The sequence below is a fragment of the Sinohyriopsis cumingii genome, chromosome 2 (assembly GCF_028554795.1).
Source record: "Sinohyriopsis cumingii isolate HCF-2022 chromosome 2, ASM2855479v2, whole genome shotgun sequence".
In the NCBI taxonomy this organism is placed as follows: domain Eukaryota; kingdom Metazoa; phylum Mollusca; class Bivalvia; order Unionida; family Unionidae; genus Sinohyriopsis; species Sinohyriopsis cumingii.
The window spans coordinates 85,276,236-85,291,937 of record NC_142962.1 but is presented as its reverse complement, the minus strand read 5'-3'; the positions used below and the strand labels follow the sequence as shown (position 1 = coordinate 85,291,937).

The 15,702-nt window shown below is 34.6% G+C and overlaps 1 protein-coding gene across 1 annotated transcript in view; it reads right to left on the bottom strand.

Moving 5' to 3' along the window:
- The window catches only part of LOC149805308 (uncharacterized), a 471,406-nt gene that overhangs the window by 244,989 nt on the left and 210,715 nt on the right, over positions 1-15,702 (bottom strand). The window contains exons 60-62 of the mRNA XM_089934018.1: positions 10,298-10,524; positions 9,120-9,282; positions 399-624 (exon numbers count right to left, since the gene is read on the bottom strand). Coding sequence (XP_089790144.1) covers positions 399-624; positions 9,120-9,282; positions 10,298-10,524 — 616 coding nt within the window. The remainder of the gene's footprint in view (positions 1-398; positions 625-9,119; positions 9,283-10,297; positions 10,525-15,702) is intronic.

The window sequence follows — 15,702 nt, the reverse complement described above, 5'->3', positions numbered from 1 at the left end:
AAAAGAGTGATGGTTGGACAGACAGACAAGCTTGCTCTAGATGCAAGATTTAAAAAATGTAGTATAATTAGCACTACAACACCTCTGTATATTAATGGCATCTATATTCAGATAAACATTCCATAGTATTTCACACATAATGAAAATTGTTACAAGTGCCTATGAAATTTACAAATATTGGCAATGTTCATCTATATTTTCATAATGTCTAAGTGTACATGAAAACTGGCATAAATTGTTATAAGTTTGCAGTTCATTTTATTGTAAGCTGTCAAACTGTTATTACCTTTAAAAATTACTTTTTTTATTTCCTAAAAATCTTTTATCTACAAGTTTTTTACCCTTAAGATTAGCATGTAAATTTATTGTCTTGTAAACACCTTCCTATCCAAACTTACCCCACATCTAATGGAAACTTGGAGAATCCAATTTCAGCAGTACTTGGGAATCTTAGATCCATGATGTACCCAACCAACTGAAGTTTAGCATACAAGATGAATCCAATGCCCACTTCTCCATATACCATGGCACCACCATAGGGAGTCAACACTGCTTGTGCTTTCATGCTCAACAGTTTGAGGGCAAGAGTTATATCCAGTCCATAGTAACATCCAGCACCAAACTCTGTAGTAAATAAAAATTGTTTGTGCCATGTTCAGATACACTGACAGAATGTTCAGAAAGGTAAAACAACATTAAAGAAAGCATTTATATACATCCATCTTGTATTATTCCAAAATGAAGAGTATGATGACAGTAAAAACCTTTTTCATACTAGCAGGTTTACATTATAGTATTTTCCTTAGTGTTCTGGTACAGGCTACTTATAGTAATATAGTAAAAGCAAAATCCATTTCCTTGATCAATGGATGTCTGTTCAAAATATTCTTAAATTGACATGATGTTCAATGTTTGTCATTTGATAAGATGCCTTTCTTCTGTTGCAGAGTCCTAGGCAACATAACCCAAGAATGTGTTCAGAAGACATTTCAGTCCTATTTCTCTTCCAAATGGAGAAATTAAGATCACACAACAGCAGAATTTTATATTCATGTGTTACAAAAAAACAAGATGTGTAAATGTATGCATGAATCTTCTTTGCCAACAGGAGCACGTAAAGAGTGCTGACTATATAGAGATTGAAATTGAGATTAAAACTGAGGCAACTAGACTTAAAATACTTGCAAAGAGAGATGGTGTGACATCTGATTCAATCTGGTCTGGCCAGGATTCAGACCCATTATTCAATGGATGCCAGCCTAAGGTAACAACTAACCACCTTTGGAGAAAGGAAATAGTACTGCAACATTCTGCTCAGTATGATGCCAAAACAATCTTTTATGTGTTGGGTTGAAATAAAGATTGGTTGTCTAGATTTAAAAGACTGTTAATGATACAGAAGATGTGATAAAACAATGTCAAAAAAAGCAAATGTCATTAAAGTAAGTTTGATCATTGATCTGAGTTTGGTATATTTGGATTATGCTCACCAAGATGAATTCATATTAAAAAAATTCAACCATAGGCAAAATAGGGTCCAAGATATTGAGGATGTAACATATGTATAAGTGAAAATGCATTAGTTGCTCAAACATGAAAATATAGTCACAATGGCATATTTGGATATAGCTTAGCTAGATCACACTGACCAAGCTTTGGAATGGATTGGTGATCACTTATCTTGCGATCCATCTACATTTCAGGTTTTTATTTGTTTATCAAAAACAGCCCAACATATTAAGGAAGTAGCAAACAAATGACTGAAAACACAAATCTTAGTTGCTCAAGTGTAAAACTTAGGTTATAGTGTCCTATTTTTAGTATGCTGAGTTACTCTTGTTGAGATGCATCCACATACCAATTTTTATGAGTCTAGGTGAAATAAAGTCCAAGACATTGAGGGTGTAATGAACAAACATGAAAATACAGAAGCTACTCAATGCATTAGAGGGTTTAATGGCACAAAATATTTATACGGACTAAATAATGCCAATTTAAAGTGTGGTTTAAAATTAAAAAGGAAAACACAGAAAAAACTTCAGCAAAATAAAATCTACCAAATAAATGTATATATGTAGAAATTAAAGATAAAAGGCAACAATTTTACAAGGTTAAAAAATATAAAGTTCAAAATTACTCAACTTTTCCAAATAAATGTAAAATGTTCGGTTTTAAGAGAAACAAATACAAGGTACATGATGCCAAAGTTTCTAAAATGTAAAAAAAAAAAGAAAAATTGGTCAAAAAGGCATATTCAGTAAAGAATACAATATGGTCACACTGTGTTAGTTATGACATGGTTGAGTTACTCTTTCAAGATCCATCCACATTTTCATCAGTGTTGGTTAAATATGATTCAAATATTAAAGGCATATCAAAGAAATTGCTGCAAATATCGAAGTTGGTTCAGAATGGACAATTGGTCACAGTGGTCTACATTTTGCTATGGGCACATTTACTGATGTAACATCCACTTCAGAAGTGTAGGTGATATATGGTAACAAATGAATGTCTGAAATTACAAGTCTTTCAATCAGATCATTGTGACCAAGTTTTAGTATGGACAAGTAAATCTTGTTAAGATGTAAGCACATACTAATTTTCATATGCAAATGAAAATGTAAAGTCACTGAAGCATGAAAATAAAGCCACATTGACCCAGCTTTGATTACTGCTGAATTATTCTTCTTTAGGTGAACCAACAGGATGATTTCTAAGAGTGTAGGAGAAATAGGATCCAAAATATTGAGAACATAAGGAATAAGGGAATAAACACTTGAATTAATGAGCATATGCATAAATGAACAAATATACAAATGAATGAAAATACAAAATACTATATCCTGTCCAAAATTCATTGGCAAAGAAATTATAAAAGCCTTTTCAGGAATAAAACAACATCATCAATAGACTTCTTAGAAAAGCTTGAGGCTTTATATATGTTTATCTTGTGTGTGAACACCATTTACCACATAAATCCTTGTTGGACTTTTTACCAAAACTTAGGATGCCAAGAGTAAATAGTGCAAAATAATACTGACATGAATAATGATTCCCACTTTACATTCGAAAATGCATTGTAAACTTTCACAACTTGCTAATCTGCTTATTTTTAGCCAATAGCTATGTTACATTTTATCACAGCCTATCAGCTTAACTATGTAAATCTTTAATACTAATATTTAAAAACTTGCATGATAAAGTTTCTTCAGATTATCTCTTACCTCATTTACAAACAATCAATATTTCCTAGTAAATTGTTTATTTAATAATACTTACATAATCATAATACCTATGGAGAAAAGCTATTATCTCGCAAATTCAGCTCTTACAGGCTAAAACCTCTATCAGCCCACATAGGTGACAGAGTTATCTCCTCTTGATACAGGGAATGAAACCAAATCCTTTAAATTCTTCAGTAACTGCTGGAGCAGAAAGGAATGCTATCTATATAGATGTAACTGCAAAGGCTGGGAGGGTGTGTATTATTATCAGGCAAGTATCAGTGAAGAAACATATTTTACAAGAAAAAACTGGTTTCTTCTTCAAATATATTACCCAATAATAATACCTTTGAGAATAGGAAAAAGGTGGAGCGAGACACACACTCTTATGCCAGAGAGACTATGTCCAGTACATTAAGGTATGTGAGACAGCTTCTAGATAACTCAACAGTAGAATAGACTCCTTATGTTAGGAAGTGACTTTGAAAGGGGCAGATTTTACAAGTCCAGAGCAAGTCATGAAGCCATATCCTTGTGAAGCTGTCAAACGACCTATGAAGGTTACCTGTTATGCCATGGCTATAGGTTCCTCCAAATCAACTTGAGTCTTTTAGGAAGAAAAAAGCTGGAGAAGTGGACTCTCTAACCCATAGCATAGACAATAACAGTTAGAGAATAGTTTTAATCAAATGTAATGTTTGCGGTGAGATGCAAAGCAGATTCATATGGTCTTGGGTTGTTTTCTTATATGTAGAACAAACAACCCACGATAAAAGTGTCTATGTTCATTTGTCGTCCTTTCGCATTGTGAAAGATAAAAAGAGGAGTAATCTCCCTTGAGGCAATGATTCGGTCCTTCTTGAGTGTACCACTTCAAAGCTCACACTGGGTCATGTAGATGACCTTGAGATGAAGTGTCCAGAGTAGGCAGGGATTTCATTAAAAATGTCTGATTCAAAATGAAAGGGAGCTGCTTCTTGGCAATGAAAATGGGCTGTCAAGATGGATGCTTATGCATCTTTTTGGAACTGTATGTAATTTGCTGATCTGCCTGCCATTCATTAACATAGTGAGGAAGCAGGTCTGATATTAGAGATTAATGAATGCCACTCTTGAGAACAGTTTGAATGGTGTGTTGTTTAGCCAGTTTAGTACCCATGATAGAATTCCCATTGGCAAACAGCCAGTGTCTATGAATGTTTGTAATCAAAACTGAACAGAAGAATGTATAGGTCTCTACCATGGTGATGCAGTGTGTCAGTGATTGCAGAACAGTAGTTGTTAATTGTGCTTGCTGCTGTTTCTCATCAAAAAGCCACAGCAGGCAGTTAGCTATCTGAGGTATTGATGCAGCCATGGTTAATGTATTTTTGGCCACATCACTGTGTGAAGATTTTCCATATGCCTTCATACAGTTGTTTTGGAGGGACATCTTGCTTGAGCAAATTCTCCACCAATGGTTGTGAGAACTGTTTGTTCCTGAGGGCATGTTAAATAAGATCCAGATGTGCAGGTTCAGCAACTCTGGGTTGAGATGAAATGCCTGCCTTCATGGTTACTTCAGCAGATGAAGGACTATCTCAGTTTCCTGGAGATTTCTCATTTGAGAGAAGCAATTATGATGAGGTCACACTCCAATTCTCTTACTTTCTATACAACCATCCGAACCAGAGGTGTTGGAGGGTAAGCATCTGCATCCAGGCCATTCCAATCTACAGAAAGAGTATCAACTTCCCAGGCCTTTGGATACAGGACTATGAGACAAAGTTTAGAAGTCTGGCATTACACCTTGTCTAAATAGGTCCATCATTGGTTAGTCCTCATACCTGAGTGGAAACTGAAGGATGGTGGGACCATTCAGTTTGTATTATTCAATTCTTCTGGAAAAACAAGTCCACTAATATGTTAAGGCGACCTGGAATATGATGAACTTTGATATGGATTTGTCATTGAAGATGCCACTTTAGAAAATCCCCAAAAGAATGCAAACTTCTGGGGACTTGAATCCACCTTACTGTTCGAGATAAGTCACCATAATGGAGTTGTCAAAGAAATGAGAACTCACTTCCCATGTAGATCCTTCTGCCACCAATGAAAAGCTTCCCAAAATGGTATTCATCTAGAGAATGATGATATGCAAATAAGGATCCTGAAGTTCACACTCCACTGGCTCCCCAGAATCATGGAAGGAGGTATGACCCCCAGCCTTCTATGTGCACAACTGTAATTTCTGGCAGTCGTACTGCTGAGGTATATCTGACATGAGCCTAGTAAGGTTGCCCCATTGTCTGAGTTGGACCCTCATATTTGTGCAGATTGTGGGAAGTTGGTCCAATGGACAAAGTCTCAGCCTTCATTGGAAAAACAGAATTATTGTAATGAGCGCATAAATAGGTGACCTAGGACTGACAGGTCCACTGTATCTGCACTGAGCAAATCCAGCAGGCGAAGAAATTTTCGGGTGGGGAGATCATCCTGTATAAGCAAGGAAGCCACCTATGTACTGATTTTCAATGCTTGTTAGTCTGTTTACTGAATGTTGACCTACAAACCTAAGTGAAATGTTGAGATGGTATGAGTTCATATTTGTCCTTATTGACCAGAAAACTAAGGTTAGGAAGGAGAGTAACAAGGGATAACGTATCTTTCTCATAATTCACTTAAAAGTAGTCCAGGTAGTTGTTGCTGCCATGATGGTGGTCCAGACATGGTTCGTTGCCCAGTCCATCAATCGATTTAAACCTCAGGGACTGGTGCCGAGTCCAACTGGAAGTGTCCTGAACTGGTAAACTGTCTTTCTAGGTGAATTGCAGAAAATTCCTTGAAGAAATGTGAATGGAGACATAAAGATAAGCATCTTTCAAGTCCACACTGATTGTGTAGTCTCCCTCCTGGGTGGCATTTAGGACCTGCTATGGGTTTTCATTGTGAACCATGGGGTGCAAATGAACCGAGTTCACATAGGTCAATGACATTGTGAAAAGTGTCACATTTGTAGCTGAGGGAACCCTGGACAAAGGAACAGGTATGCTGAAACTAATACTCAATCATTTGGAAAGCAGTTGTCAGGTCCACAGGTTGTTGTGGGATACTTTGTCTCATTAGACAATGAAGAATTGGAGCCTTCCCTGTACTGGGATTTGAGATATGAAGTGTGAAAATGATTTAATTTTTTCAAGATAGTGAGGCTCTTGTGGAGAGAAATGTTGGCATAAACAATCACCATCTCTGCCTCATCCCCAATGCTGCAACATCTTGGTCGACTGCTGAGGTATCCACATGGAAAACTGGTGTGTGAAACTTACAGAACTGCATACTAAAGTTCTAGCAATGATGTATTAGCATACCAAGTTTCATTTCTTAATCTCAAATGGATTTAAAATCATAGAGAGAAAGTGAATGTGTGCTGAAAAAATAAAATATCGAGCCAAACCTAGTCCATGAATTCAGTACCCCAGATGTATTATGTGTCACACCTGCTAATGATGACATATATATGTATATCAAGTTGCATCCCTTTAATCTCAAATGGCTTTGAAGTTATACAGCAAAAGGAAATGTGTGATGAAAACACAAAATACTGATCCTTGAACTTGCCATTAAACATAAATCCCATTCTGGTAAGTGACACACCTTCTACTGATGACATAAGTATACCTAGTTTCATTACTTTATAGGATGGAAGGGAAAATTTGACAAAAACATGAAATACTAAACCATGAACATGACCTTGAAAATTACCCCCACCCTTCCAACATTTTGTATGGGTCACTTTCAAGTAAGATGTATAAAGTATGCCAAGTTTCATCCCTCAATCTCAAATTGAAGTGATTGGATGGACAGATGGAAACACATACACAATTTTCTCTTATTTTTTTTTTAAGGTGGGTTGACCATAACTTTAACAAACATTAGGGGGTAGGGGATGAAACTGTGTGCTGTATGGAATGAACTTTTAAATTAATCAAAATAACTTTTCACACATATTTAAAAAAATTCAAATATTTATTTATCTACTGAGTAAGTTTTGGGAACATTTCGTAAAAGAAAGAAACAAGGCAAAATGTACTATGCAATGCTGAATTAGTCAAGAGAACAACTTCAAACCTGCCAAGAACCTAAAATTCAAACATTCACTCACAAGGTAATCATATTGTGAATATTTTGAATAGTCACATTGTTCAAAACATCATTATTTCTACTGTTATTCAGGCAGTCTTGAAAAGATTATGTGAAATATAGCAAGCAGATGAAGAATATGGTATAGAACTGGGGTCATATCAAAGTCATAAAACAGCAATAGAATTACCATCCTTTTCTTATGTTCCTCAAAGTCATAAAAGCTGATGTCAACTTCATATCATAAAGACACATATGGGCTAGCTGACATGACTTTTGGAACCGAACCAAATAAGTTGATGGGGGTGAAGATTTTGCTGCTATAATAAAGCTTGATACTCATTGTGTTTGCTCTGCATTTGTACAAAACCATAGTTATCAGCATCCATTTTAATACTTGCAGGGATTATTCCATGTATCTATTCTATGCCTTTTTGAAAATGAATTAACTGTTTGTCCCTTGTCGATCATGCAGTTGAATGGTGTACTCCAAAACTTGGTTGAGATAGGGAACTAGCTCCCTGGTACCTAGTCTTAGTAGAGGTTACATTGTACTGTTTATGGAAGTTCCAAGTCCATTTCAGACATATTGCAACATGTATACCTAATGGTAACATGAGGTCAAGACCCATATATGCATGTCAGTTAAAACAATTATTTATTAGGTCTGAATACGAGTTTCTCATAGCTTAGGAGAAACACCCAATGTCTGGTTTGGGCATTTTATAGTTGGTCAAAATGTTAGTCCCATTGTTCATGTCTGACAAATTCTGGAGACCTAAAATCAAGATATCTGAATTTAACTAAATTTACATACATGTGATACGACCATGGTAAGACCAAAAGCAATTACAGTTTGAAAGGCAATCTGCTATACATACTGTTTTATGGCTGAAATCTACTACTTTTGAAAAAATTAAAAGACTTTTTAAATTTATAAAACAATAGAATTTGTATGTGTTCGATTCTCACATTACAGAAACCAGTGGGAACAATAAAAGTTTTTTTTTAAAATTTACATTAAAATATATGTTCTTGCCACATATTATAGAAACCAGTGGAAGTCAGTTTACAGGGGATCAGACTTGCACCTTTGCAAAGGATGTGTTTTGAGTAATTGGCATAAGAAGACTATCATGTATACACAACAAGCTGTACAAGGATTACGTTATTGTTGCAACCTAGAGTGTTCAAAGGCCACAACTGGAATGTTTTATGAGGTATTATAAGTATTATAGGGATCTAAGATGGCCTATGAAGGCTTCTGAATCTCTCAATAAATTGGCTGACCATTGGCAGAAGTGAGATCATAAAATGGAGAGACTGACCAAAAAATGATTTCTGCTGAAAAACACAAGTTAGTAATTTGAGTTTTCATATTGTTTAATTGTTATGCATTGCTCAAGATGTTTTTAGAGGAATATTTAAGGGCAACTCACCTGTTTTTTGTTCAATTCATGTCAAAATGCCTAAACATGTGCTTACTGCCAATGCTAAAAAAACATTGGCATAGAAATATGAAACTCTGCAATACATCTGAAGTTCAACTCAGGAATTTCTTCCTCGGGGGTAACTTATTTTTGAGTAGGATTAGACTAAGATTACTGAGTTCATGGTACATTTTTAAGAGGGGAGCAACAATTAATAGATGGATTTGATACCCTTATTAACATCAATGACTATATGAATCCTATCTGAAGAATACCTTCAATAAACATTCATTAAATAAACTTTTATACTAGTTTCATTTCTAGTTGGGACCATACAAATTCTTACCAAATGTGACAGTAATGATTCCTGCAATAGGTATCTGATGGCTGACTTGAAATAGTGTGGTACTAACTTTGGGAAAACCAAAGTCACCCTTCAGAACTAGGTCAAAGGATGAGAAAATATTGCCAAACTGTCCTGAGATCACTTTGCTGGTAAGCTCAGAAATCTGCAATAGTAGAGAGTATATTAAACAACCTGGGCCCAAAAGTTCTTCTGTGATATATCATTAATGATGAAGTCCTATGACAATAAAGAATATTAATTATTTAGCTTAAGTCATTAAACGCCTATCTTATACAAGCCACATTTTGTAAATTTATGTTACTCTTTCAATGAAACAAAATAAAAAGAATTAAGATCTTAATTTTGAAAACAAACTCATTTAATTTTAATCAGAAACATGTTTATGGAAACAGATGCCCCTGCCAACATGATACAATTAAATGGTAAAGATTCAAGAAGACAAACATGGGCTATAAAACAACAAAATATGTGTAAATGTGATACAAATCAAACTTGACTCCTTTAATATAACATCTCATACCAAATTTAATTTGAATCTATAGGTCTATCAAATATCCTTCACTAGAAACTGATGGATCATTTCAATGTCAAACAGGGATTGTTTATAGCTCTGTAAATCTTGCCAGAAAATATCAAGAATTAAACCTGACAATGATCTTCTGAATGTCAAGCACCTCATACCATTTGATTTCAATCCAAAAAACATGCTGGAAACAATGGAAATCAAATTTAACCTTGTATTCATTGTAAAACTCCTCATACCAATGTTGATTTTAATCCATGAAGTCGTTCAAAAGTTTCTGAGTAGTAAGAAATTATATGGCAAAGTTCCAAGTCAAACAAGGGGCCATAACTCCATAACTTTTCCAGAAAATGGTGAAAATCTAACCTGACTGGTCTTTTGAAAGTAAAGCCTCATATCAAATTTGATTAGAATCCATTAAGTCCTTTAAAAGGCAGTGAGTGGTATTGAGATCTGAATGACAGGATCTGACATAACATAATGTGATATGACACAGGCAACACTATATGCAACCTTTAATGATATGATGGGCACATAAAAAGTAATTATGATCTCACTACAAAATGAAACAAAGTGTGCATTAATATATGTAAAACAAAATGACATCATCTAACTGTAAAATCAAACCACTAACCAGTGCTCTCATTAGGTCAATCAAATCTTGCGTCAGTTTGAATACTTGGAGAGGATCAATTTTATTGCTTGTCAACATGGCCTCCAAGTCTCCAATGGTCATATTTGCCAGCTGTTCTCCTAGAAGTTGGATACCTGCATTGGACAATCCTTTTCCTACAACAAACTTCTGACCTGTCCTTCCAGCAAGATCAGCCACAGAGCCCAGCATTCTCTTGATCAGATCAGCTGAAACAGTTATAATAGTATAAAACAATTTTAATAATGAAGCACAACCATAAGCAAAGTGATTTCTCAATATGCACAATTGCTGATGATAAATGTAATATTTACAAAGTTTCACTGCAATCTAGGAAAACTGTGAGACTAGTTGTGATCATGAAACTGTGCCATACACCAAGTCAGGCTGCATGTAAATCTTAGAAAAATCAAAGCAGCATAGTGATTTGTTGATACAGCATATGCATCCTGAAGATATGTTCATCAGTTTTCATAAGAGGTCACTTCCTCATACATGTGAAGAATATTCAATCTTGTGATATTCAGTCTTGTGTGTGAAAACTGCCCAACAGTGAGACCTTTTTCATCACTTACAATCCAAAATAAAATTCTCTATTTGTTCTAGATTACAATTGTATGGTGCCTTTAAATCTGAATTATTCCAAATTCAGTCAAATCCAGCTGGTGAACTTACAAAAAAATACTGAAAATGTTTTAAAAGATCAGTATATCTGCCCTGTCCCTGTTCTGACAAATGTCTGCTACAATTACACTCATTGGAGATTTAAGTAACTGCATTTGCCTCTCACAATACAAAATTTTAATAAATTCCAAATGGCTAAAAACTTAAATTGCCTCTCAAACGTTTGATATATAATATTACTTTGTAAAATCAGGTATTCATTCTGATCCATAGTTTCACATTTGAACCTTGTGATAATCATACTAAGCCAGATATCTTCATCATCCGGCACAAATTCAATGCTTAAACAAAACCAATTCATATGTCAGCATAAGAATTCTCGGGTCAACTTTAAATAACACATGGTTCTATTGTCTACTTCATAGATGCTTGTTTTGTTTTACTGTTATACTTTGCTAAAAGTAATTTTTTTCTCTGCAATGGCTGTTTCAGTTGCAAGTAGGAGCATTTTATACTTTTCACATAATGCAAACCACATACTGATGTAATTCATTCCAGAGTAATGTGTATGGCATTCATTGACATAGCAAAACAATCCTATATCAGGCTTATGCAGACAATGCATTTTCCATACTCAAAAAAATTGAACAAGATACTCAGGGAGTTTAAACAATGGTACAATCCAATCTCTAATGAGTGCCAAGATGAACAGTAATGAGACTTCCATCACCTTCAAACCATCCAATGAACTACTGAGAGGAGCAGAGTCAGCAAGTACAAGTCCATACCATATTCCACAGTCCACTGGGTTTTAAAGACATAAACTTGTGCTTATTTGTTTTTTGTTTTTAATATTGGTGAGGCTGTGATCATTTGACTGTGTGCACAGAAGTGTGTGTGTGTTGATGTTATGTAACAATGCCAAGAAGACCAGCTTTTTGTTTGTTAGGATATGTATTAAATGCTGCCCAAAATTTTTTTCTTTTAATCAAATTTGAATTTTCATTGGCTCATATTGGCAGATACCTTATTCTCATTTGTATAAAATCACTTATTTGGATCATGTGCAATAACCCCCTTGGGACCACAAAACACTTTGTGAGTCTAAAAAAATCATAATGCTTTAAAGGTTGACAGGTATGCAAAGTAGGGCCACATTCAACTAATTACTTTGTGAGCTTTAGAACCAGTCTATATCCTTCATAGGAAAGATATCACAGCAGTAGCACTATTAGCATACATGCCAACCCTCCTATAAGTATAAGCATAATCATTGCTATTTCAAGTGGCAAAAAGTGTAATTGGGTGCAAAAAGTGTGATCTATATATCACATGTCTAAATTACTGCACGAATGAATATAAGATACATATTTACTACTTACCTGGTTCGGGTCAAAATTCCTGTCACAAAGGGCAAAATCCATATGGATTAGAACCAGAATACAAGCACAAAATACACTGAAAAATCATTTATATTCAGCACTCAACAACAATTCTACACATGTAAATTTTGCTGAATGATCATGAACAGGAAATCTGCAATGTGGTCAAGTGTCAGATTATTCTATTACATTATTCTTGTATACTTCTTTTAAAGTTTGTAAAGTGCTGTTGATTTGTCGTTATTTTCTGATCTGTCATGTTTTGATGTTTGAAAAGATCCATCTGCTCTAACATTTTCCATCATATAACATCCAAAACTCACACTGAAAAGCATTTCACTAAACATCTGACACCATTTTCTTTAAAAGTACAGACTCATTAACAACTTCCCTAGCTTATCAATACAATGAATCTGAGGCAAAATTTACATTTGAAGAAACCTGTCTGTTTTCCTGCAAATATGTCATATATAGTTGCTATAAACAACAAACAAGGAAAGTACTTATATAATATTTTCACACAGCAGTCACCTTTTAAAGAATATTCTCAAACTTATATCAGTGGAATTTAAGAGATGATAATAAAATGAAAAAAAAAACAACTTTTTATTGCCTTATTTTTGTTTTATTTTTTAATGTACCAAACTGGTGTAATCCATATCCAGTCAAGCATAATGTATCACTTGGTGAAAAAAAGCACAATGATTACACTGAAATTGTAATGGTTGGCATGTATGCATTGGCTTACAATTATCATGGAATATCACTACTAGAAAATGTGAACTTTGGAAACAAAATGTATGCTAATCTCTCATTCAGGTCTGATCCGCTGACTGTGTCATTTTGCCTAGATGCCCAAATGGCCTGGATATGAATTGTTGGTAACTTGTGGGTATCAGTCAGCAGGTTTCACATTACTGATATATCTTAGATATTGGAACACGCATAACAGCATGGTGGAATATTACAAACACCATTTAAGAATCAGTGACTGGCTGATAAAATATGATCAGAATTAAAAATGTATGCATGGATAAACTGTTCATAGGCTTGAATCTACTACCATTTTCATTTTACTGCTGCAATTGCACAGGTACTCCTGGATGACAGTGGGGAGTTCTCAACATGCAAGGTTTTGATAGTGGGCAAGGGATCCTTTAGCAACAATGAATAACTCAGCATATCAGTTTCATTGTTGTGAAAGTCTTCTCTTGGATGTACCATGCATAGGATTTAATCATATTTTGAAGGTCTTACAAAAGTAGTATACTTATTTTTCAAACATTACTATTACAGTCTACGGAAATTGAATTAGTTACTTTTATCCTATAATGCAGAGTGGAAGGGAAAATGTAACAATGACAGTAGTACAGAAGGCATACCCAATATGGATGTCACCTAGCTCTGTATCTGGGGACCAAAATAATAATCTGTAACCTTGACCTCGAAGAGAGGACCTATAAGGTGGTACATGACAACTTCCTATGACAAGATATATGTATACCAAGTTTCATTCCTTAATCTCAAATTGTTCTATAGTTAATGAATATAAATGAAAGTTTTAAGAAAACAATATATTTGCCCACTACCTAAATGACCTTGAAGATTGGACTCCTCACTGTGGTGAGTGAAACCTTCTTATAACAATGTGCAAGTATACCAACCTTCATCCCTTAATCTCAAACAGCTATAAATTTCAAAAGCAGAAATGGACAGATGAAAACAAGGACACCATGCATCCCACTTTTCATGACAATAACTGACTGCTTATAACACATTTTTCTATCATCTTAATTCCTACAGAACAGAGTAATTGATCTCTATGGAAAAATAACATGCATAATTGGCAAATCTTAACATAAAAGATAAACAGAGAGTAACCTGTTTTACAAACCTTTTTTTAAAATGACTGTCTCTAACCCCAAACAAAAGATCAGACTGAAACAAGACATCTGGTGAACTGAGAAATTTACAGGGTGGTTCACATTGTTTTCATTGACTTGCTTATCTTGTTTAGCAACAACTAAACTAATGACATGATCAAAATGAAAAAAGGTAGACTACTTTGTTGGTGTTCTTGTCTGAAAATGTCAAGTCCAAGATAGTTTTGCACCTTGGAAATTTAGAGATATTAAGCATCTTTGTATAGAAAAAGTATTAAATCTGCCAAAAAGACAACAATTTCATGGAATGGTTTGCCCCCAAAAGTGAGAAATAGCAATTTCAATGCTGTACCTAAGGGTTTTGGTTCAGATTACAGTATAATATTGTGATCACTGGGTAAAATAAGTATTGACTCATTTGACTACTTCATTACTTTATAAACAGCATATGCTATAAATTACATTTATCTTTTACAAAAGCAGCCACACATACAAATTGCCCAGTAGAACAATGCAGCACTTGCTTCCATGTTTTCCCTTCTTTTTATTCTGGCACATAAAAATAAATAGTTTGGTACCAGTGTCAAAAGGGAATGGATGAGGCATTGTTTTATGGTCTGTATACAACTTTCTATCCAATTTGTCAATGAGTAAGGTTGGTGACATATACAATATCACATGACCTGCCTGTCTCTTTGGTTGCAGAGAATTAACTGAAAAAAATGTATAAGAATGCTTAGGAATTCATTAAGATGAAAATGAATAAATATTGGATTAAATTTGACAGTTTTCCCGTCAATTCAAAGGATTCTAACACAGGATTGGACATAAGCATATAATAGAATGTACTGAAAGTATCTGAAGTGGTCAATGGAAGAAATAGCTACAGTGGTCCCCCTCTTATACGGCCACCACTTCTGCACTAAGAAAGTGGCCTTATAATACAGGTGGCCTTTCCAAAGGGGGACTAAATGTTTGTGAAAGGTATGTGTTAATGTACATAGTAAGAAAGCTACATACTTCAAAGCATTTAATATCTTCATTTAAAAGTAACAATAATTAACAAAAGGTTCTTTTTTTCTTAAGAATAGACATTTCAATTGAATATACATTGATAATTCTTATTCTTGACTTAAGCATGATATGCAAGCAGGTATTGTTGTCATGCACATTGCAAAACCATTCAAAAATGGCATTTATATCTTGGTACATACAAAATTCTCTTTCCATTTTGCCACTGCTGCTGAATAATCTCTTTATCAGTTACAGTATTGTTTTTCAAGTCTCTTGAGCATAAAATTGTCATATTCAAGTCTTTTCTACATAAAAATGTTCTGCAAGACCCCCTACCCACCCCCAATGTTGTAGAGTAGAATAGCTGACTTTCTTCTAAAGTAATATGTCTCCATTTATATGACGACATGTTAATGTTTGGTAATGATTTATTTGGATGTTGCTAACTGTATGCAATTTAAGTATGCAGATGAAACTTTTGTAG